At 62.3% G+C, this 24,185-nt stretch overlaps 2 protein-coding genes across 12 annotated transcripts in view; one reads left to right on the forward strand and one right to left on the reverse strand.

Annotated features, from left to right (window-relative positions):
• Positions 1-1,555: 1,555 nt before the first annotated feature.
• Positions 1,556-14,059, reverse strand: RHOG (ras homolog family member G). 2 transcript variants are annotated; one of them, XM_064405054.1, is made up of 2 exons: positions 13,922-14,059; positions 1,556-2,734 (listed from the first exon to the last, which is right to left on the reverse strand). In XM_064405054.1, exon 2 carries the CDS (start codon positions 2,703-2,705, stop codon positions 2,130-2,132), a length of 576 nt encoding a protein of 191 aa, XP_064261124.1. In that variant the 5' UTR covers positions 2,706-2,734; positions 13,922-14,059; the 3' UTR covers positions 1,556-2,129. The 2 variants fall into 2 exon arrangements, with proteins under 2 accessions (XP_064261124.1, XP_064261117.1); XM_064405047.1 differs by lacking the exon at positions 13,922-14,059 and adding an exon at positions 9,930-10,053.
• Positions 13,120-24,185, forward strand: part of STIM1 (stromal interaction molecule 1) — a 72,145-nt gene continuing 61,079 nt past the window's right edge. For all 10 annotated transcript variants that reach the window (XM_064404987.1, XM_064405000.1, XM_064405007.1 and 7 more), the window contains exon 1: positions 13,120-13,426. In XM_064404987.1, coding sequence (XP_064261057.1) covers positions 13,285-13,426 — 142 coding nt within the window. In that variant the 5' untranslated portion in view covers positions 13,120-13,284. The remainder of the gene's footprint in view (positions 13,427-24,185) is intronic.

Below are 24,185 nucleotides of genomic sequence, written 5' to 3' on the forward strand. Positions count from 1 at the left end.
CCCTCGCTGCGGCCGCCCCGGAGCGGCTGGGAGGGGAAGAGCCGTGAGCTCATCCCGCTGTGCCGGGCAGGGCAGGGCTGTGTCCCGCTGGTGGCATCACCGGGTCCCCTCCTCACCCCAGCACCCACTGCTGCACCGAACCCCACCGGGTGGCACCTCGCCAGCCCCGCAGTGGGACAGGACATGGCCGTGGGGATCCCACTGTGGGACAGGACATGGCCGTGGGGATCCCACTGTGGGACAGGACATGGGGATCCACCACTGTGGGACAGGACATGGGATCCCACAGTGGGACAGGACATGGGGATCCCACAGTGGGACAGGACATGGGGATCCCACAGTGGGACAGGACATGGCTGTGGGGATCCCACAGTGGGACAGGACATGGGGATCCCACAGTGGGACAGGACATGGGATCCCACAGTGGGACAGGACATGGCTGTGGGGATCCCCTGTGGGACAGGACATGGCTGTGGGGATCCCACTGTGGGACAGGACATGGCTGTGGGGACCCTCCTGTGGGACAGGACATGGGGATCCACCACTGTGGGACAGGACATGGCCGTGGGGATCCACCACGGACAGACCAGGACAGGGCTGTTGGATGCCCACGGTGGGAGCAGGATTTGGAGCAGCTGGGACCCATGAGCCCGGGGCTGTGCAGCGTCCCTGGGGCCGTGTCCCCTGGCCGTGTCCCCTGGCTGTGTCCCCTGGGGCCGTGTCCCCTGTCCCCTGGGGCAGTGTCCCCTGTCCCCTGGCCGTGTCCCTGGCCGTGTCCCCTGTCCCCTGGCTGTGCCGCAGCCCCGGGAGGCTGCAGGGGCGCGGCCCCGGCGGGCCGGGGCAGGGCCGTGTCCGGAGCCCGGGCTCCGAGCCCCCGGCCCCGCTGCCCACGCCTGCCCCGGGCCCGGCTGCAGACCAGCAGGGAACAAAGGCGGCTTGTGGCGGGCGCCGGCTCTGTGTCCTTCCTGCAGGACAGCCCCGGCAGGACAAGGGGCCCGTGTCCGGAGCCGGCCGCCCGCCACCACGTGCCGGGGGGGCGGCGAGGGGGTGGCGACAGCGGCTGGGGATGCCACTGGTGCCATTGCCACTGCCAGCCGCAGGACACCAAGGACACCCCTGGCATGGGGGCACAGGGCTCTGCCCTCCACTGCCACCCCAGAGGCGGCACTGGGGCTGGGGTGGCTGCCCGGGGGGCACCCCGCTCGTGTGCCAATTCCTGCAATGTCCCCATTCCCACACAGTTCAGTGGCCCCATGGCCACCCCCTGCACTGTCCCCACTGCTGTCCCTTACAGTGTCCCCAGGCCCCTGGGTGGGAGCTCAGCGGGGCCCACAGAGATGGTGGGGTCAGGACTGGCCATGGCAGGGACATGCCAAGGTTCCCCTGGCAGTGCCCCCAGAAGAGAGCCCTGGCAGGCACCACGAGCACCCTCAGCTGGGCCCTGGCACGCTGAGGGGTCCAGCCCAGCTCGGGCCAGGGACACCCACGTCCCTCCAGGGAGTGTCCCCATGCCCAGGAAAGGTGGGTGCGTGTGGGAGAGCACAGGACACGGGGGGCCTGGGCAGGTTTTTATTTAAGGAGAAGCGGCTCTGGGGGCAGCTGGTTACAGGCGAGTCCTGCTGCCCTGTGGAGCTCCAGCACCAGCCAGGGCAGGGACTCTCTACTCTGGCCACACTGGCTGTGCTCTCAGCAGGGCTGCAGGTGCCTGGTGTGGGGCTCACCCCAAACACCCCCCAGGAGCCCCTGGTGCCGCCAGGAGGATCCCGGGGCAGGATGGGGCAGTGCCAGCGAGATGCTCAGGGCCGGGTGAGTGCCAGGGCTGGCGCAGAGGGGCTGGGGACCCCCCGTGCCCCAGCTGGTGGACAGAGTGGAGGTGGTGGGTCCCCGCGGGGTGCTCGGGGCCGGAGCGGGCTCCGGGCATCCCCTTCTCAGGAAGCGTTGCTGTGCCAGGACCGGAGGGGCGTCACCGCGAGCGGCCGCTGGCAGCCGGGGCGGGGAGCCAGTTAGTGCAAACAAGGTCTGTATTATTCAAGCTGGGGCTCTGGGTCCCACCGAGCTCGGGGAGGGTGGCGGGGGGCAGCAGGTGTGTGGGGCACGGGGCGGGGCAGGATCGTCTCTCGCCGGCCCCGTCACAAGAGCACACAGGGCTTCTTGGGCTTGGCCGGGGCGGGGTTGAGCACGGCCCTCACGGCCTCGGTGAACACATCCTTGATGCCCTCCTGGTTGAGCGCCGAGCACTCCAGGTACTTGACGGCGCGGATCTGCTTGGAGAGGCTGATGCCCTGCTGGGTGGTGATGGGCGCCTGGTTCTGCTCCTTGAGCCGCTTCATGGTCTCGGGGTTGTTCCTCAGATCCTTCTTGGTGCCCACGAGGAGGATGGGCACGCTGGGGCAGTGGTGGCACACCTCGGGGTACCACTTGTGCTTGACGTTCTCATAGGAGGGCGGGCTGGCAATGGAGAAGCAGATGATGAAGACGTTGGTCTGGGGGTAGGAAAGCGTCCGCAGGCGGTCGTACTCCTCCTGGCCGGCCGTGTCCCACAGGTTTAGGTTTATAGTCCTGCCGTCCACCGTGTTCTGGGCGCTGTAGTTGTCGAACACGGTGGGGATGTACTCCTTGGGGAAGGCGTTGGTGGTGTAGCAGATGAGCAGGCAGGTCTTGCCCACCGCCCCGTCGCCCACCACCACGCACTTGATGCTCTGCATCCCGGCGCTCCCGTGTCCCCTTCAGCAGCCTGTGGGAACAGAGCAGGTCAGGGAGGGGGCTCTCCAGGGCCGGGTCAGCCTGGTCCCCCAGCTCTGACACCCCGAGGGTGGGGGCTGCACGAGGATCACACCCCCTGCTTCACCATCCAACCCAGATGAGCTCCCCAGGCAGGCAAATCCCCCTGACAGAGACCCCCCAATGGGGATCTGCCACCATGACAGGGACACGCGTGTGCCACCACAGCCAGTGCATGGGGACCACATCATCCCCAGGGAGCTGCATCCATGGCAGCCAGGCTGTGGCAGAGCCCTGTGCCATCCCGTGCTGTGCCGTGCCATGCCGTGCCGTGCCTCCAGCCCGGAACGGGACGGAGGGCAGCAGGGCAGGCAGCGGGGCCACGCCGGGGCTGTGGCAGCCCGTGGTGTCACCGTCTGTCCCAGCCCCATGCTGCCACAGCCAGCAGGGCCCTGCGGGTCCCGGCGGGCAGCGCCGGGCTGGCGTGGCCCCGGGGCCAGCGTCCGCTCCGGCAGCTGTGTTTATCCCCGATCCCGGCGCGCGTCTTCCTTCCTCAGGTTCCTCTGCAATTCCCATTACGGGCTGCATCCTGCTGCCCTTCCTGCTGCTGCTGGCCGGGGCCGGGCGCTGCCCAGCCCTGCCCAGCCCTGCCCAGCCGAGGCGGGGGCACCCCACGCTGCTGGGCTGGGGACGTGCCCACCCTGGGTCCGGCAGCGCCTTTCCCAGCGGGACCCGGCCCGTGCCCAGCCACGGATCGCTGCAGCCCCGCTCGTGTGCCAGTGGCAGGCAGGGAGCAGAGCGCCGGGGCAGAGAAGCCGCAGTGTCCCGAGTCCCGGGCTGGGGGTCCCGGAGCCCGCTGAGTCCCCCGGGCTGGGGAGGGGAAGGGCCGAGCCCCCCGCCCGAGCCCCAGCCCGTCCCTGCCCCCTCGTATGGGGAAGTCGCTCTTCCTCCTCCCGCCCTGACAGCGCTTCCTGCGGCTGTGCCGTGACCCCCGCCCTGCTGGCTGAGCCCGACCCCCGGCACGGGCACCGGGGCTGCCGTGCCTCCGCCTCCCCCGGGCAGCCGCTCCCGGGGGCAGCGCACCCCGCATCCCTGCTGTGCCCCGGGGAGCAGCGGGGCGGCCCCCATTCCCATCCCCATCCCCATCCCCACCCCCGCAGGAAGCCGCCGCAGGGTCCCCCGGGGCCACGAACACACTCCCGGCCTTTGGCCTCCGGCTGGGGAGCAAACACAGCCCGGAGGTTTCCTCACACCGGTGCTCAGCTGCAGCACTGCGGGGACACCGCGGGGAGAAGGGACAGAGGGGTGGCAGCAGGAGCGGACTGATGGGGACGGGACCAGAACCAAAACAGTGGGATCAGGACCGAGGAGACCAGGACAGTGGGAGAAGGAACTGGATCAGGGGGAGCTGGAGCAGGACAGGGGGGAAGGAAGTGGGTCAGAGGGATGGGAACAGGAGCAGTGTGGAGAAGGAGCAGGGCAGTGAGAGGAGCAGGATCAGGGTCATGGGGCCAGGATTAGGACTGTGGGAGACTGAGGTCCCTCTGTGGCTGCACAGGGGACATGCACTCACCACAGGGGCTGTAACTGCCACCCACGTCCCCTGTGCCCCTTCTGCCCTGCAGCCACCCCCTCCCCTGGCCCAGGGCTCCCAGGGCAGCCCTGCAGTGGGACACAGCTGCCCCTGTCACCCCAAGGCCCCATTTGGCCTGTCTGACTCAGTCTGGACCTGAAGCAGCCCTGAGCACCAGCCCGGCCCTGTGCCCATCCCCATGGGCATGGCACACGCTGCTGATGCCAGCCAGACTGACTGTGGGCACCTCGGGATGAGCTGCACCTGGCAGGAACCATCCCCATCCCATCCCATCCCATCCCATCCCATCCCATCCCATCCCATCCCATCCCATCCCATCCCATCCCATCCCATCCCATCCCATCCCATCCCATCCCATCCCATCCCATCCCATCCCATCCCATCCCATCCCAGTGCCCTTCTGGGAAACGGAGAGGAGGAGGCAGAGGAGGAGAGGAAGGAGGAGGAAGAGGAGGATAAGGAGGGGCTCGAGGCCAGGGGTCACTTCTCCATCCCCCAGCACCCCGGGGGTGTGCAGCCCCAGTGTCCCCGGGTTTGTCACCAGCACACAGCAAAAGTGGGCACGCACCACACAGGACCCGAGGGCTCACACAGGAGCGTTTTGGCTCCTGCCAGCCCTGGCACTGCCAGCAGCAGGCAGAGGTGCCCGGGGCACACAGAGGGGACCCACACTCACAGGGCAAATGCCTCGCTGAGGAGGGGGCTTCGTGTAGGGCAGAGCCCCCACAGCAGCCCCAAGTCTGTCGGGTTGCCACAGAGGGCATGTGGGTGCCAGGGGGGCTCTGGCTCTGTCACAGCCACCACATCACAGTCCCAACCGGTCCCCCAGCGCCAGCCAAGCCCCCACTCACACTCATCATCTCAGGGAGGATGAGGAGGGAGCAGTGCCCTGCTCCCGGAGCCCCGGAGCCCCTGTGTCGCCCAGCACAGGAGGTTGGCAGGAGCCCTGCCAAAGGAACCCCATTCCCGGACAGGGCAGGGGGCCCCGCTGCCCTGGGGGACACGGGGTGGGTGTCGGCCCTGCCGTGCCCGCTGCCAGCTCCGCTGCCGGCACAAGGCCAGCTCTGTTCTCCCGGAGATCCGCGGCACTTTAACCCCTTCTGCCGCCGGGATGCCGGGGTCAGAGTGGCCTCGTGGGGCTGAGGGACAGCCCGGGGGACACAGCCAGGGGGGCACAGCCAGGGGGGCACAGCCCAGGGGGACACAGCCCAGGGGACACAGCCCATGGGGACACCTGTCCCCTCCCAGCCCCACTGAGGGCAAGGAAGGGTGGAGCACGGGGGGCTGCACCGTGCCCAGCCCCGGGCTCGGCACCCCGAGCCCCCCCGGCCCCCTCCTCCCTGCGGTGGCACTCGGGTGGCATTGGGGGGCTGGGGAGGCGGCAGGGGGGGCTGTGGGTGGCACACAGAGTCCCCCCTCCCATCGCCACCCCTGGCACGGGAAAAGCGACTCATCTCTTCAGCAGAAAAGGGAAGCAAAACCCTCTGCCAGCGCTGCCGGCCGGGGCAGCCCCCGGGGGTTTTCCGCCGGGGAAGTGGAGCAGCCGCCCCCGTGAGCTGCCTGTCCCACGGTCCCCAAAGCCGGCCGGACCGACCCCGCACGCCCCAGGCACCCCTTCCCCGCCCCGCTGCGGGCACCGCACAGCCCGCCGTGCCCCCGTGCCCCTCCCCAGCCGCCGGGTCCATCCCGGCCCCAGGGACGTGCCCGGGACCACCCCGGGCTGGGCTCACCAGCCCCGGTCACTGGGGTCACCAGCCCCTCTCACTGGGCTCACCAGCCCCTCTCACTGGGCTCACCAGCCCCTCTCACTGGGGTCACTCCCGCTCTGAGGGGCAGGCATCGCCCCCTCCACCCCGGCCCTGCAGCCGGCTCAGCAGCAGAACGAGGAAATTAATAAAACGACCAAAATCTCCAAATCCCACACAGGGACCCCAGGGGGTCCACGGCCATGGGGGGGATGCAGGGACCCCCCAGGGGCCCCCCAGCTCTGCCCCAGCTCTGCCGTGGCAGCTAAAATAGCTCCCATGCTGAGTCGGAGGATTGTGATTTCCCTCATTTTCCAGCTGTTGTGACTAATTTCCTCATTTTATTTCCCTCCCGGGCCAGGTCCCGCTCTGCCCTCGCCACAGCCTCGGCCACTCCCGGCCCTTGGCCTCTGCCCCAGGCGCTGCCACAGCTCTGCAGCCCCGGGCTGGAACCAGAGGCAGACCCATCCCGGGACATGGGGACACCCTCGGGACCCCCTCCGTGACCTGGGCACTGCTCCAGGAACCGCAGGGCTGGATCAGGGGGATCCTGGGGGGTGGGGGATGGATGATGGATGGATGGATGGATGGATGGATGGATGGATGGATGATGGATGGATGGATGTTGGATGGATGGATGGATGGATGGATGGATGGATGGATGATGGATGGATGGATGATGGATGGATGGATGATGGATGGATGGATGGATGGATGATGGATGGATGGATGGATGGATGGATGGATGATAGATGATGGATGGATGATGGATGGATGGATGATGGATGGATGGATGATGGATGGATGGATGGATGGATGGATGGATGATAGATGATGGATGGATGATGGATGGATGGATGGATGATGGATGGATGATGGATGGATGGATGGATGGATGGATGGATGATAGATGATGGATGGATGATGGATGGATGGATGGATGATGGATGGATGGATGATGGATGGATGATGGATGATGGATGGATGGATGGATGATGGATGGATGATGGATGGATGATGGATGGATGGATGGATGATGGATGGATGGATGGATGGATGGATGGATGATGGATGGATGATGGATGGATGGATGATGGATGGATGGATGGATGGATGGATGATGGATGGATGAAGGATGGATGATGGATGGATGATGGATGGATGATGGATGGATGGATGGATGATGGATGGATGATGGATGATGGATGGATGGATGATGGATGGATGATGGATGATGGATGGATGATGGATGATGGATGGATGGATGGATGATGGATGGATGATGGATGGATGGATGATGGATGGATGGATGATGGATGGATGGATGGATGGATGATGGATGGATGGATGGATGATGGATGGATGATGGATGGATGGATGATGGATGGATGATGGATGGATGATGGATGATGGATGGATGATGGATGGATGGATGATGGATGGATGGATGGATGGATGATGGATGGATGATGGATGGATGGATGGATGGATGGATGATGGATGGATGGATGATGGATGGATGGATGGATGGATGGATGATGGATGATGGATGGATGGATGGATGGATGGATGGATGGATGGATGGATGGATGATGGATGGATGGATGGATGGATGGATGGATGAAGGATGGATGATGGATGGATGGATGATGGATGGATGGATGATGGATGGATGGATGGATGGATGGATGGATGGATGGATGACGGATGGATGATGGATGGATGGATGGATGGATGATGGATGGATGGATGGATGGATGATGGATGGATGGATGATGGATGGATGGATGATGGATGGATGATGGATGGATGGATGGATGATGGATGGATGGATGATGGATGATGGATGGATGGATGGATGAGGGATGGATGATGGATGGATGGATGGATGGATGGATGGATGGATGATGGATGGATGATGGATGGATGGATGGATGGATGATGGATGGATGGATGGATGGATGGATGGATGGATGGATGGATGGATGATGGATGGATGGATGGATGGATGATGGATGGATGGATGGATGGATGGATGGATGGATGGATGGATGGATGGATGAAGGATGGATGATGGATGGATGGATGATGGATGGATGGATGATGGATGGATGGATGGATGGATGGATGGATGGATGGATGACGGATGGATGATGGATGGATGGATGGATGATGGATGGATGGATGGATGATGGATGGATGGATGATGGATGGATGATGGATGGATGGATGGATGGATGGATGGATGGATGGATGATGGATGGATGGATGATGGATGATGGATGGATGGATGGATGAGGGATGGATGATGGATGGATGGATGGATGGATGGATGGATGGATGGATGGATGGATTATGGATGGATGATGGATGGATGGATGGATGATGGATGGATGAATGATGGATGGATGGATGGATGATGGATGGATGGATGGATGATGGATGGATGATGGATGGATGGATGATGATGGATGGATGATGGATGGATGGATGGATGGATGGATGATGGATGGATGGATGATGGATGGATGATGGATGGATGGATGATGGATGGATGGATGATGGATGGATGGATGATGGATGGATGGATGGATGGATGATGGATGGATGGATGATGGATGGATGATGGATGGATGATGGATGGATGGATGGATGGATGGATGGATGGATGGATGGATGGATGATGGATGGATGGATGGATGGATGGATGGATGGATGGATGATGAAGCCTGGCAGGCCAGGCCAGGCTCCATGGCCACGGTCAAACCAAACCAAACCCACTCCCACACATGAGGGCACAGCCCACACCTGCTCCGTGCCCAGCACAGCCCAGCACCTCCACAACTGCCCCCAGACCCCCCTGGCGCCTGGGCCAGCCCCCTCCCACCACAGCCCCTCCCTTGGGCCCCCTCCTGCCACAGTCCCACCACAGCTCGTCCCCAAAGGCCACAAACGCCACCTCAGTACCTCAGTGGCTTCTCCTTCCCCCGAGCCAAGTGGAGGAAGCCCAGCAGCCCCCAGCCCCCCCGCAGGCTCCAGGAGACCCGCGGGTGTCCCCACGCTGACGGAGTGACCCAGTGACCCCGGGGGAGCCCCCGGGGGGACCCCGTGACAAGCACCCGCAGCAGGAGCCCTGCGGGGACAGCCCTGGCACTTCCTGGCTGCTGCCCACGTGTGGCAGCACCTGCGAGGGATGCGGGGGGTCACCGGGGGGGTCAGGGGGGCACTGCAGGGGGCACTGCAGTGGGCAGTGGGGTCAGTGCCGTGGGACGGTGCTGGAGGCATCACTGGGGTCAGCGTGGGGGCTCGGGGGGTCCGTGCGGGGGGTCAGGTCAGGGGGTTCAGGGGGATCAGGGGGATCAGGGGTCAGTGCAGGGGGGGTCAGTGCAGGGTTCGGCGTGCAGCGCCCCCCGGTGTCCCGCAGCCCCCGCGGCGCCGGGCCCGGGAGCGGGCGGGGGTGCGGCTGCAGACTCGGCGGGCGCGGGGCCGGGGTCCCGCCGAGGGGGTCGGGCCGGGCCACTTTGTGTCCCCGCTCTGTCCCGGCTGCTGCCGCGCCCGCTCCCGCCCAAACTCCGCTCCCCCGGCAGCGCGGTGCCCCGCTGTCCCCGGTGTCCCGTTACCCCGGGCCCCGCTGTCCCCGGCGCTCCCCTGTCCCAGCCCCGTTCTCCCGCAGCTCCGCTGTCCCAGGCAGTCCCGTTATCCCGTTATCCCCCGGGTCCCGCTCCGGGCGGCTCCCGCTGCCGCCGCCCCCGCCCTGGCCCCGGCCCGCGGCTCCTCCCGGCCCCGCTCGGACCCGGCCCGCGGGGACCCCCGGGACCCCCGGGACCCCCGGGACCCCCGCCCTGCCCGCAGCCCCGGCCCGCACTCACCCCGGGGCATGGCGCGGCGGCGGGCGCGGGGCCGGGGCGGCAGCGGCACAGAACCAAGAGCAGCACCAGGACGAGGAGGAGGAGGAGGAGGAGGAGGAGGAAGTCTGCGGCCGCCTCCTCCGCCGCCCCGGGCGGTCCCGCGGAGAAACTTCCCCCGCCGCGCCCGGCCCCCGGCCCGCCGCTTCCTTCCGCGGCCCCGGCCGGGCCAGCGCGGCCCCCGCGACCCCCGCGACCGCCCCGAGAGACCCCCGGGACCGCCCCGAGCCCCCCGGGACCGCCCCTGCGACCCCCGGGCCCGGGGGGCGCCGGGACCCTCCTCCTTCCCTCCCCAGTCCTGGAGCCCCCCAGCCCTGACCCCCCGGCCCCACTCCTGCCCCCCAGCCCCGGCACTCATCCCTGACCCCTCCTCGGTCCCCGAGCCCCCGCTGGGGACAGGGACACCCCGGGACGGGCACCGGAGCTCGGGGGGTGAGCGGGGAGGGGAGCCCCCCCCAGCCGGGGCTGCCTGGGGACACAGGTGACACCCCCTGCCCTCGGGGGGGCGTGGGGAGGGGGTGACACCGCAGGGGTGACACCGCAGGGGTGACACCGCAGGGGTGACAGCACAGGGGAGACAGCACACAGGGGGTGACAGCAAAGGGGACCAGCTGCCCCTGGGGGATCTGGGGCTCCCTTGCAGCACCCCACGGGGGAGCAGGGGGTCCCGGGGGTGCCCCCACCCCGAGCTGTGCTGGGGGCTGTGAGGGTCCCCGAGGGCCGGGTCCCCCAGCGGTGCCCGCAGCCCGGGAGGGTCCCTGGGGCAGGGGGGACACCCGGGGGCGGGGGGCAGCCATGGGCTGTGCCCGCCCTCCTCCCGGGGTCTGCGGGGTGGGACCCCCGCCCAAGGGTGGGACCCCCGGCCCCTGCCCAGGGCCAGCCTGCGCCAGGGACAGGGGTGGCACTGCTCTGAGACAGAGTGGGACAGGTGTGACAGGTGTGAGCTGCCCGTCCCCGTGGCCCCTGGGCACGCTGGTGGCCGCGGTGCAGCCGTGCCACCGGAGCACGCGGCCCTGGCGGGGTCACAGCTCCAGGGGTGTGGGAATGTCCTCAGCCCAGCGGGGAGCAGGGACAGCGTGCTGGGACCACAAGGTGTCAGCGCAGAGAGACAGGGAGGGTCACACGTGGGGGTAGGTGACATCTTGGGGTGTGTCACATGTCGGGGTGTGTGTCATGTGTCGGGCTGTGGGACACGTTGGGGTGTGTGACACGTTGGGGTGGGTGACACGTTGGGGTGTGTGACATGTTGCTGTATGTCACATGGGGTGTGCCACATGTTGGGTGTGTCCCCTGTCCCGGTGTGTCCCCTGTCCCGGTGTGTCCCTGTCTGTCCCGGTGTCCCTGTCCCAGTGTCTGTCTGTCCCTGTCTGTCCCGGTGTCTGTCTGTCCCGGTGTCCCTGTCCCGGTGTGTCCCAGTCTGTCCCGGTGTCTGTCTGTCCCGGTGTGTCCCTGTCTGTCCCGGTGTCTGTCTGTCCCGGTGTCTGTCTGTCCCGGTGTGTCTCTGTCTGTCCCGGTGTCCCTGTCCCGGTGTCCCTGTCCCGGTGTCTGTCTGTCCCGGTGTGTCTCTGTCTGTCCCTGTCTGTCCCGGTGTCTGTCTGTCCCGGTGTCTGTCTGTCCCGGTGTGTCCCTGTCTGTCCCGGTGTCTGTCTGTCCTGGTGTCTGTCTGTCCCGGTGTGTCCCTGTCTGTCCCGGTGTCCCTGTCCCGGTGTCTGTCTGTCCCGGTGTGTCTCTGTCTGTCCCGGTGTCTGTCTGTCCCGGTGTGTGTCTGTCTGTCCCGGTGTCTCTGTCTGTCCCTGTCTGTCCCGGTGTCTGTCTGTCCCGGTGTGTCTCTGTCTGTCCCTGTCTGTCCCGGTGTGTCCCTGTCTGTCCCGGTGTCCCTGTCTGTCCCGGTGTCTGTCTGTCCCGGTGTGTCCCTGTCTGTCCCGGTGTCTGTCTGTCCCGGTGTCTGTCTGTCCCGGTGTGTCCCTGTCTGTCCCGGTGTGTCCCTGTCTGTCCCGGTGTCCCTGTCTGTCCCGGTGTCTGTCTGTCCCGGTGTCTGTCTGTCCCGGTGTGTCCCTGTCTGTCCCTGTGTGTCCCGGTGTGTCCCTGTCTGTCCCGGTGTCCCTGTCCCGGTGTCTGTCTGTCCCGGTGTGTCCCTGTCTGTCCCGGTGTCTGTCTGTCCCGGTGTATCTCTGTCTGTCCCGGTGTCCCTGTCCCTGTCTGTCCCGGTGTCTGTCTATCCCGGTGTGTCCCTGTCTGTCCCGGTGTCCCTGTCCCGGTGTCCCTGTCCCGGTGTGTCCCTGTCTGTCCCGGTGTCCCTGTCCCGGTGTATCTCTGTCTGTCCCGGTGTCTGTCTGTCCCGGTGTCTGTCTATCCCGGTGTGTCCCTGTCTGTCCCGGTGTCCCTGTCCCGGTGTCCCTGTCCCGGTGTGTCCCTGTCTGTCCCGGTGTCCCTGTCCCGGTGTATCTCTGTCTGTCCCGGTGTGTCCCTGTCTGTGTCCCGGTGTATCTCTGTCTGTCCCGGTGTGTCCCTGTCTGTCCCGGTGTCCCTGTCCCGGTGTATCTCTGTCTGTCCCGGTGTGTCCCTGTCTGTCCCGGTGTCCCTGTCCCGGTGTATCTCTGTCTGTCCCGGTGTGTCCCTGTCTGTCCCGGTGTGTCCCTGTCTGTCCCGGTGTCCCTGTCCCGCCATTCCCGTTCCGTCCACCAGAGGGCGCTGCGGGCCAGTGCCGCGCGCGCGGGCGGCAGCGGGGGCGTGGCCACGTGCCCGCCCCGTTGGCCCCGCCCCCCGGTGGGTGTGGCCCGGCGGCGCTTGGCCCCGCCCCCTGTCAGCGCGCGCGCGGCGGCGCCCAGGGCCCGGTGCGCAGCGCCGCGCGCGGGGGGGGGGCGGACGAGACCACCGCTGCGGCGAGGTGGGGGGGTACGGGGCTGTCCCGGCACAGACAGAGCGGGGTTTTCCGGGAAGCACCGCTGCCACGAGGCGGCGGAGGGACGGAGCGGGCCGGGGAGACCCTAGCGGAGGTGGCGGGAAGCGGGGTTATCCCGGCAGGGCGGAGAGGGACCGGCGGGGTTACCCCGGGAAGAGACCACTGGGGGCGGGGGGGCTGGGGCTGTCCCGGGAGAGACCACTGCGGGGCGGGGAGGGGGGGGAGGCAGTCCTGGGAGAGACCACTGCGGGGCGGGGGGGCGGAGGGTTCCGGTAGCCGGTGCGCGGCCGCAGCTCGCGGCGGAGCCGGGACAGCGGGACAGCGGGACAGCCGGGATAACCGGGATAACCGGGACACCCCGCGGGCCCCAGCCGGCGCCGATGCCGAGCAGCAGCTGACGGCGGCGGGGACGCGGAAATGGAGCCGCGGCCGGGCCGGGCCGTGCGGGCGCTGTGCGGCCTCTCCCTCCTCCTGCTCGTGGTCCTGCTGCCGGCCGTGCCGCAGCCCGGCCGCGCCGAGCGGGCCCCCGGCTCGCACCTGGACGAGTCGGCCATCGCAGGTGAGCAGCGCCCGCGGGCCCCGCTTCGGGGCCGTTCCCCCGCCTTGGGGCACGGGCTGCGAGCACCGAGCACCGAGCACCGCCGGCTGCCCCGGCTGCGGCCCGAGTTCCACCTCTGGGCTCCTTCGCAGTGCTGCGCTGCTCTGGGCTAGGCGGCAGCGGCCGGGAGCGCCTGCCCGGCGGGGCTGAGAGAGGTGATGGCTGTTATTTACTTGTTCGTGGCAGGGAGCGGCGCACGGGCTGTTTGCAGGGCCCCCGTCCCCGCAGCCCAGCCGGGCTGTGCCCCAGCCCCGCTCCCCGGGCTCCGTGTCCTTGTGGCGCTGCCCGAGGTCAGCGTGGGAGCCCGGGGGCACCGGCAGCGCCGCTGCCCGCAGCCCGGGCAGGCACAGGCTGCGGCGGGCCGGGAGCCCGGGCAGCTCGGGCCGGGAGCTCGGGGCCCGTCCCGGCCGGGGATGGGCTCTGTCACCCGCTGAATGCCGGACCGGCGCTGCTCACCCCGCGCTCCCGGAGCCCCGGGCCCCGTTCGCATCCAGTGTGCTCTCCGCTAAGGAAACTGGATCTCCGCAGTCCTCCCGAAGCGAGGTTTGTGCCTCCAAGGAATTTCCAGCGCGGTTATTTTTGGAGGCCCTGCAGAAGTGTGGCAGCCTGGGTGATTCAGCTGCTGGCTGCGCTCTTGGCGAGCGGAGGCAGCCCCGGCACGGCACGGCACGGCATGGCACGGCACGGGCGGGAGCAGCCGGCGCTGGGCTCCAAACCCGCCTGGAGCGGCTGCTCGTGCCGGGCCGGCGCTTCGGGGCACCCCGGGCCGTGCTGGGGCTCCCCGGGCTGCGGGAGGGTGGCCGGGGAGGGTCGGTGTCCCTGCTCCGTGTCTGTCCCGGGAGGCTCCGTGCCCGCTGTGCCGCAGCCCCGCGGGTCCCCCGAGCTCTCCCGGCCCTTCGGTTCGGAGCTCTCGGAGCTGCCGCTCCCAGCTCCCGGCAGGGCATGTCCTCAGCCCGCACAGGACACGCTTTTCCCCGTGCTTTCCCTGGAAGCAGAAGGTGGGAGGCAGAGGTGAGTGTTGGACGTGTTTGAAAGCGAAAGTGCTCGGCTTTGACACGTTTTCCAACGTGCAAAGGTGCTTTTAAAGATTTTTTTAAAAAATTTTTATTTTTTAAATTCTTTAACTAGGACGGCAGGATTTTAGTAATGAAATGGCAGCGCCGGGGAAGTTTCTCAGGGAAGTGTTTGCAGAGAGCAGCAGCCGGAGCTGCAGCACCTCTTGGGCTGCTGAGGTTCCTCTGCTCGCTCAGGGGATGCATCAGCAGGTTTTGCAGAGGAGCCGGGAATGATCCCGACCCCTGGGAGAGATTGTTGAGCAAGAGTGTGAAACGGGTGGGTTTACCCATGCAGGAGAATCACAGCAGGTGACCGAACCCCGGGGAAAACCAGAATTTCTCCTGGCTTTGACTCCCTCAGAGGCGAATGGAGGCCTTAATCTTCGAGCTGCAATCTTTTCCTGCCGGGATCGCTCTGGAGTCTGGTTCCACTCGGCAGCACGGGAGCCACGGGAGGAGGAGCCGGGCTTTGGAGGCCAGGCCGGGCAGAAGGAGCCCCTGGCAGCCCCTGGGCCTGGCCCGGGCCAGGTTCGGCTCCTGCCGCTGTCACAGGATGTGTGACGGCCCCACGGCATTGTTTGCACCCGCCCTGGTTATTTTTAGCCCGAATTTGTCAGGCTGCAGCCCGGCCTGGGACCTTTTCACACCCCCTAAAAGGGGGCAAACGAGGCTCCTCAGGGACAAACTGGACTTCCAGGAATTTTCCCCCCTTTCTGCTCATTTGCTGTTCTCTGGATGTTGCCCAGATCAGCCAGGTTTGGGTGCTTTTTCTGGTCCTTATCAGAACACCCTCCGGGGCTGTGGCCCGAGTTTTACATGAGGTTTATGTGGGCCATCAAAAGTGTGACCCATTGTTTGGGTCAAATGTCGTAAATTTCATCTCATTTAAAATACAAACCTTGCTCTGCTGGCCCTTCCTCCTTAAACCACATCACCTGCAGCCAGTGTGTGGGATTTAGGGCTGTTTTTATTTTAATTGCTTGCCCTCTGTGCAGCCCAGCCCAGGTGGGCACTTCCAGGTGTGTTTGTAGGAGATCCAGGGGAAGCTGACTGTGGAGAGCTGGGGTTTGCATGGCTGGGGCTCATCCCTGGTTCCCTGCATGGTGACAGCTTCCCCCTGCAGATCCAGGGGCATCCAGATCCCCCTGCAATTACATGGAGGTGGTGCAAGTCTGCATTGCCCCGAGCCTTATTCCGTTGTGCAGGGAATTCTTCCTGAGTCTGGCATCCACAGGGATCTGGGCTCCTGTGGGTGCCTGTTCTGGCATCCTCGAGGCAGGTCAGGGATTGTGGGGTGGATTTTCCCTCTTTCCTGCAGCAGCTCAGAGGTGGGTTCTGAATTCTGTGTCGAGTGGAGGCGTTTTTGGGTGATGCCTCAGGGCGGTGAGGCACAGGTTTGGTGGCTTTTCCCCTTTCACAGCAGCTCCTCTTTCTCTTCCTTTCTCCTGCCCTGTGGTTCCTGCTTCCCTGTCCTGATTCCTTCATCACAACCCCTCTTGAGTCATTGCTTTTATCTCGGTGGTTTAAAAAACAAGTTAAAACCACATCCTGGTAGTGTTGGTGCCCAAATCTGGAGGGCTGTGCCCAGGGCTGTTCCTGTGTGTGTCTGGAACACCTGGAGCTGCCCTCAAACCCAGGGAGCATCCTGTGGGACAAAGCAGGGTGAGGAAGGGGGCTGCAGCCACAGCCTGGTGACTGTCATTGATCCCAGAGGGGGAGAAGGTGAATTTCTGAGTGCCCAAGCCCTGTCTGTCCTTGCCATCCCACGGCCCAGGGGTTCATTGGAAGTGAATCCTTTGCTGCAAAACCTCTGCCTTGGGAAGTGCTGGGTTTGGGCTTGAAACCAGCAGTGAGGGATTTTGTCCTGTGAGCAGGACGTGGCCTCAGTGGAGCCGTGGGGAGCTCAGTGATGCCTCATCCTGGCTCTCTGTCTTTCCACAGACTTGGGGCAGTTCAAGGGATACAGTGACCCGCTGTGCCCTCCTTGCTTTGATAAAATGCCTTGCAGAGGAGATTTTGCTGATAAATCAGTTCCTTGGAGGGGTTCACTGGGTAGAAGTTGCACCTGTGAGCAGCAGCTTTGGGTTGGGTGAGGGAGACGAAGCAGTTGTGGGAATACTTGGAGAGCTCTGCCAGGGAAAAGTCCATGTTCTTCCCCAGCTCAGTTGGAAGCACAGCCTCGGCTTTCTTCAGGAATGAAACTCATCTCGAGGAATTGCCATTCTGAGAGCTGGAAAAATTGTGTTTTGGCAGCAAAGTGGCCTCATGTGGAGGAGGAGGAGGAGCAGGGCCGGCTGGGCAGCGCTGGGGCTGCTGGGGAGCTCCTGGCTCCCTCCAGCTCATTCCCTTCCCTGCTTGGCCCAGAAACTTGGAGTAAGGCTCAGCTGGATCAGAGAGAGGATCTTAATTTAATTTCTTGTAGGATTTATTTATTTGCTCCCTTGGAAAGCAGCTGTCTCCATGTCTGCTGTGCCCCCGGGGTGGTCCCATCCCTCAGGAGGGTTCAGGGGGAGCTGCTGGGCTGCAGGGAGCTGCAGCTCCTGCTCCAAACTGGGCTTTGGGTTGGTCTTTCCCACCGTGGGGCAGGGATGCCCACATCCATGTGGAACTCCAAGGCAGCAATCCTTCTGTCCTTCCCATCCTTTGCTCTCAGGAGGGCATGGAGCAGAAAATGTGCGGGGAAAGAGTCTCCTGACATCCCTTGTGCTGCAGCTGCAGAGTCTGGGATGCCCTGGTGGTCCTGGAGTGGAGACTTATCCCAAAAGGAGTGGGAAGGAAAAGCACTTTGTGCTTCTGTGGCCTGCTCAGTTGGTGTTTGGCTCATGGGCTGCCTGGGCGTGTTGGTACACCACAATTCCCCATGGGAGCTCTCTCCTGCCCTGGGCAGGGGCTGGAGGGATGGGTGAGAGTCTGGGGCCAGTCCTGGGGAGGTGAGGCACCCTCCATGGAGCTGTGGTTCATGATCTGCCTGGCATTTGGGGAGGGAGGGGACCTAAAAGGCCATCCTGGTATTTAGGGGCTGCCCAGGGAGCTTGGCAGTGCCCATCCCTGCAGGTGTCCCCTGCAGGTGGCACTGAGTGCTCTGGGCTGGGGACAAGGTGGCCATGGGGCACAGCTGGCACTGCCTGGGCTGGCAGGGCTGTGCCAGCACCGGGGATATGGGGATTCTGGGATTTATGAGTAAAAAATCCCCTTCTGTGAGCTGGTGGAAAGCAGCACTTCCCTGGTGTCCTGCTGCTTGTCCCACTTGGAGGCTGTGCTGCTGGGGAGGCGCTGGCAGTGCTCGTGTCCCTGGTGCTTCCAACCCAGGGGCAGTGCCAGCCCTGGCCACCCTTCGCTGCTGGGCTGTGCCCAGCCTGGCATTCTGCTCCCCACAGCCCTAATTACACAAACTTATTAGTGTTAAAAAAGCTGTTTGCTCCATTAATTAGCTTTGCTCTAAATCCAGAGAGGGAGAAGTAAACTCCTGGCAGGCAGGAGAGTTGTGGCTCTCCCTGGCAGCTCTGGATTGCCTCTGGAAAGGCCCTTTGGGACCAGGGTGGTTCCTGTTCTGGCTGGCCCTGCTGTGGGGAACAGGAGGGGCAGGAACGTGCTGGAAACAGGAGCTGGGACCCTCACTGCTCTTGGGTGAGGGTCTGGGGATCCCCCAGCTGGAGAAGGAGATTCCGTTAGCCCTCCTTGTGTCAGTCACGTCCTACTGGGGAGAAATCCTTCCCTTTGAGGGTGGGCAGGGCTGGCACAGGGTGCCCAGAGCAGCTGGGGCTGCCCCTGGATCCCTGGCAATGCCCAAGGCCAGGCTGGACACTGGGGCTGGAGCAGCCTGGCACAGGGGAAGGTGTCCCTGCCATGGCAGGAGTGGTACTGTGTGGGATTTAAGGTGCCTCCAAGCCCAAACCAGTGTGGGTTGCTGTGAATAATGAGAGTTTTGGCCTCTTTCCTGCCTTCTCCCTGTTACCAGGTGCAGCCCTGGGACCTGCTGCTTCTCCCACCCACCCTCCAGCCTCTCTTTGCTGTTGGAATTTGGGGATGTTTCCTGTGGAGGCAGCGCTGTCATGCTGAGTCTGCTCTGCTCCCATGGCTGATCCAAGCTGGGCTCTCTGGAACACTTTAATTTTCCTTCACCTTCATTTCCCCAGCCCCTGCAGCCGTGCCTGATTAATTTTCTGGCACCTCCAGAGCTCCAGTTGAGTTTTAGGAGCTGGTGCTGGCAGGGACAAAGGACTCTTTAATTAAAGCCATTGTTCTGTCACTCCTGCAGCACATGGGAGCCTTGAGGAGCTCCTGCCTCACGCTGTGCCAGGGCCTCACCACTGACAGGAACAATTTCTGCCCCAGATCCCACCCAGCCCTGCCCTCTGGCACTGGCAGCCATTCCCTGGCTCCTGTCCTTCCAGGCCTTGTCTCCTGGAGCCCCTTCAGGCCCTGCCAGGGGCTCTGAGCTCTCTGCAATAATCCCAATAATACAATTAATGGCAAGGAGTGATGGCAGGACTGTGCCCAGGAGCTTTCCTGGCAGTCCTGGCTGAAGTGCCCAGCCCTGCAGGGGATGGAAAACCTTGTGAGGAGCATGAGAAGTCACTGGGGAGCTGTGAGTGGTTGTGTCCCAGGACTGTCCCTGCCTGCTTGTTTTCCCTCTGTGAAATAGTACCGGGGTGCTTGTTTGTTTGGATTATGGACCTATTTTTAAGTAACCTATTTTTTCCACTTTGGAAAATGCATTAACTCACTGTGTGTCACAGACGTCTGTGGGGTTTGACTTTGGGAGCCACCAAGTGCTCCTTGGAGGTCTCTCACCACCCTGACGGGGAGAGGGGTTGCCTCTGGCACATACATACATTTTTTTGTATACATGTTTTTATCCTCACCTTGCTGAGGTTTGCCACAATAGATATTTGCAGGATCCACAGAGGCACCTCCTTGTAAGTGCTCTTTATCCCACCAAGGAGCTCTGCACGTTCTCAGTCCTGCCACCCCTTCCCCTCCCATGGGGTTTGGAAATTGCTGATCCCAGCAGCTCTCAGAAAGTGGAAGCAGCAGCAATGCAGTTGGAAACGGGGATGTTTGCTAACACACACACACGTTTTGCAGGAAAAGGCACTATTTTTGTAGCCCAGTGTTTGTTTTTCCCTGAAGGATGGAGTTTTAAGGTCACTTTAATTCTTCTCTGCAGGTCTGGAGCTCCGGTGCCGTAAATTCGGCTGTTCTGGGAGGATAAAAATGCAATAAACAGCAGAACTTGAGGAATGTTCCTCTCTGAGTTACAAAGGAACAGCTTGCTGGTTGGAACAGCCTGCCCCTTCCTAGGCAAGGGAGGCTTTGGATTGCAGGAAAGGGAGGAATAATTCAGGATTAAAGCTGCTAAGCAATGCATGTGTTTAGATCTGTAAGAGTGCCAGGACATAATTAATGGGTGAGTAAGCCAAAGGGAAAAAAAAGTTATTTTTTTAACTAGATAGAGATGGATGGAGGATAGAAACTTAATTTTTGGGGGGCAGAAATAATTCTGGAAGTGTTCTGCTCCAAGCAGCTGCTGTTGGTCAGGGTGCCTGGGTGGGTTTGTTCTGGCAGTTTGGCAGCTGGAAGGCAAAAATCCAGGTTTGGCACCTCGTGCTTCTCACAGAGTGGCTCCAGGACTGCAGGTGAGGTGAGGAGAGCTCCAGGCCAGGCAGGCTGTGCAAGGGTTATCCCCTCTTAATCCGTGTGTGATGGCTTTTCCCACCTGCTGGGCTGGGCTCAGGGGTTGCTGCTGAGGGGACTGATCCCATCCCAGGTGGGGCAGATCCCGCTGGAGCTCCCAGCTTCCTCCTCTGGTCGGCATTTCTGGAGCTGGATCCAAGTCCAGGGATGAGGTGTTGAGGGGAAATGGCTGGTGGAAGGTCTGAGCTCCTTGGAGTGTTTTGGGAATGCAACAGCAGTTTGGTGTTCCTGGGGTTTCACACTGGGTCTGGGCTGTAAACTGCAAAATTGAGGAGATCTTTCCCAAACCTGTGGAAAGGACCAGGAAGGACGTTCTTGTCCATGCCATGCTTTATCTGTGTGGTGTGTGGCTCCGGGTGACTCTGCCTGGGGGCTCATTTGGTTTGTCCCCAGCCAGCACTGGGGCACAGACCCAGCACAGCTGCTGGTGCTGCCAGGGGGTGTGGGGGGATTGGGTTGTGCCAGGCTGTGCCAGAGCAGCCCCATCTCTGCTTTGTCCTGGTACCCGGGCTCTCAGAGTTTTCAGCTTCCCAGCTCCCTCCTGGCGCCAGGCTGGCTCTGGCTGGGGGTGTGAGAGAGGCGTGAGTGCATCCTGCAGAGCTGGCAGGATGAAGAGCAGCCTCAGCTTCCTCTGGCACTCCTGCAGCCTGGCCTGCTGAGAGCCAGTTAATTAAGCTGTGTCCTGGAGGGCCTCTGGATGCAAGAGGGCGTGCTCCAAAAGTGTGGAGCTGGCAAGTGTGGAAGCCAAGCTGGAATGCTGCTGGTTTTGTGGGAATGGTGGTGGCAGCACACCTGGCAGAGGGATCTCTTGGTGGGGCAGTGATGGGGGCTGTCCCATCCCATCCTGACCTCTGCTCCTGCTGCTCCCAGAGGTTTCTCAGGGACCACACTGTTTCCTGGAGATTTGCACACTGGGTTTTGGAGATAAATAGGTTTTCCTGTTCATTTCATTTGCTGTATCATTAACACAAAGAGGGTGGAAAGGGATATTTGGGGGCATTCAGTGCTGTTCTCCCTCACTGCAGGATGATTCCTAGAGAAGTTTTTCCTGACAGCAGTTAGTGTGATAAGTGGGGTTGCTGGTTATTTTTTTTCTCCCATCTTTTTATTTTTCCTCTTGGGAAAGGAGGAAAAATGTTTCATGCTTCAAAGGGTGCGGCTCAGCCCTTGGAGTTTGTCAGGTCCCTTAACGGGAATGTCTGGCATTCCTGTGCCATCCTGCAGATGGATATCTTCAGAGGTGTGCTGGATGGGGCACTGCTCTCCCTGCCACCCCTCCCTTCCCCAGGGCTGGCCTGGGGCGATGCTCCAGTGGCATGGGACACTCTGGAGCTCCCTGGGCAGGACAGAGCTATGGGTGGGGGACAGAGCTCAGGGCAGGGGACAGGACAGAGCTCAGGGCAGGGGACAGGACAGAGCTCGGGGAAAGGGACAGGACAGAGCTCAGGGCAGGGGACAGGACAGAGCTTGGGACAGGACAGAGCTCGGGAAAAGGGACAGGACAGAGCTTTGGACAGGACAGAGCTCGGGGAAAGGGACAGGACAGAGCTCAGGGCAGGGGACAGGACAGAGCTTGGGACAGGACAGAGCTCGGGAAAAGGGACAGGACAGAGCTTTGGACAGGACAGAGCTCGGGACAGGACAGACACAGCTCAGGATAGGACAGTGCTTGGGACAGGACAGAACTCAGGACAGGACAGAGCTCCGTTCGCTGCTGGCCAGAGCCTCCCGCTTGTCCAGCTGGTTTGTTTTTCATCCCAGGGCTATTTTCAGTGCTCAGCCTAACAAGGTGAAATGGCTGAGATGCTTTCCTGTCCTGGGACTTGCTGGGAGGAGGTTTCCTGCTATCCCACTGTCCTGCTGTCCCACTGTCCCAGCTCATCCCAGCCAGCTCTGCAGTGCCTTTGGCTCTTCGCTGTGTTGGCAGCACTCAGGGTTTGGAGGAGCCATCTGGGCTCTGCACAGGGAGCCCCAAAGCCCAGCAGTGAGGCTGGGAGCACAGGAGGATCCAGGACAAAGCTGCTCTGTTGGGAGAAGCAGCAGGAAAGCCAGGATCAGCCCAGGCCTGCTGTGCCCACAGGGCTCTGGGATGTGCTGCTCTTGTGCCCTGCCAGCAGCACTGGAGCTGGGGTGGAGGTTGCCTGAGGTGTAGGAAGAGGGGGACATTTCACCCCAGCTCATCCTTACTCCCGCTGACAATGTGTAACGGATTCATCCTCATGATTCCTTTGGGGTTGGGAGAAACTTTAGCTGCTGTTCCCTGAGTGAACAGGAATTGTTCAACCAAACCCACGTCTTGCTCTGTGGTTCAAGCTCAGGTGGCTTCTTCAGCGTCTGGGAATGCCACTTCCAACTCTTGGAGTTCCTCAGGGGCTCTGGATGTGTAACCTCGTGGTGCTGTGGGATGTGGAAGCACCAGGCTTCCTGTTCCTGAGGCAGGAGTAAGGTGCAGAGGTGTCACTGCTGTGCAGAAGTCACCTGGCAGAGCGGGGACTCGAGACCCTCTCCAGGGGCAGCGTGGTGGCACATCCACATTCCCAGGAAGGCTGGGGCTTCTGACACGTGCCCTGGCCCTGAGAGTGAATCCTGCACCTTTTGTCCTAGAGAAACAAGGGAATTTGTGTTAGAAAGGAGGAGGAAAAAGGCTTTATTGTTCACTAGAGTCTTTGTGTGTGCGGAGGTAGAAATACTTGTGAAGGCTTTGGTGCACAAGGTGAGAAAGGGCTGGGTTTACTGGGGAGTATCCTGCAATGATTTAGGCTGGGAAAGCCCTTGCAGAGTTCAGCTAAGCCATGTCCCCAAGTGCCACATCCTCAGCGCTGTTAGATCCCTCCAGGGACGTGATTCCATCCCTGCCCTGGCAGCCTGGGCCACTTGTGATTGGTTTGGACAAGAATTTTGAGGGAAGCTGCAGGGAAGTTCCTGGTTTGCAGCAGAGGAGGGAGGAAAGCTTGTGGTTCCTTTTCCCCTTTATGCTGCTGCTGGAAAGGATATTTTCTGCCTGGAGGGTATGGAGTGTTTTTTCCCTGAATTAATGAGGTATTAAGGAAGATCCAGAGGAGTCTGGGCTTGTCCTCCTGAGTCACCTGGGTGTTTGTGTTAGGATTTGGCAGGGAGCTTCCCTGGTAGCCAGAGTTATCCCTTTGGTAAACACAGTCCTTCAGCGTGGCTGTGGCTGGTGCTGAACGCCGAGTCAGCACAGCCCAGCAGAAATAACCCAGAATTTCACACTCTGACAGCATTTTTGCAGCTAGCATCCCCAAGTGTTGCTGCTCAGACCCCAGGGCTGCTGCTCCTCCGTTCCTGGAAGAGCTGCAAGGAGAGAGCCCTGAAAAATGAGTTTAAAGAGTCAGATGTGGGTGAATGCAGAGCTCTCTGCAGATGGTTTGGTTTGCTGGTGCCTCCTTGGCTCTGGGAGTGGACAGGGGTTAGGAGGGATTTATCTGTGGCCTGACGATGGCTAAACTTAGTCCTGTGTGTTCTGGCTGGGCACGGAAGTGCTGCAGAGGTGACACTTCTGCTCTTGGGAAAGAAATACCACCAATACAGCCAGTGGCTGTGTCCTGTGCTGGTACTGGTCAGGAGAGTTGACAGAGAGAAACTCAGCTTCCTTTTTTGGGTTTTGGGGATTTTTTTTTCAGATCAGCTGATGTAGCCTGAAGACAGAGGACTTATATGAAAAAGTAACATTTATTTTTCCTTACAAATGCTTTTTTCCTTCCAAGTGAAGTGTCCAAAACTCCGGGCAAATAAAAATTCCAGCCAGGTGATATGGGAGTGGGATTGGCTGGGATGGGCTCTGCCCTCCTCCAGCAGGAATAGCAGCTTCAGCCCCAAACCCCTTTCCCTGGGCTGACCCCACAGCAGGGCTGCTCCACTTTGGGGGTCCCTGCATAGCAAGGACCTGGAGCTGCTGGAGAGGGCCCAGAGGAGCTCTGGAGCCAGGCTGGGAGAGCTGGGGGGGCTCA

This window comes from Passer domesticus, chromosome 2 (genome assembly GCF_036417665.1).
Source record: "Passer domesticus isolate bPasDom1 chromosome 2, bPasDom1.hap1, whole genome shotgun sequence".
In the NCBI taxonomy this organism is placed as follows: domain Eukaryota; kingdom Metazoa; phylum Chordata; class Aves; order Passeriformes; family Passeridae; genus Passer; species Passer domesticus.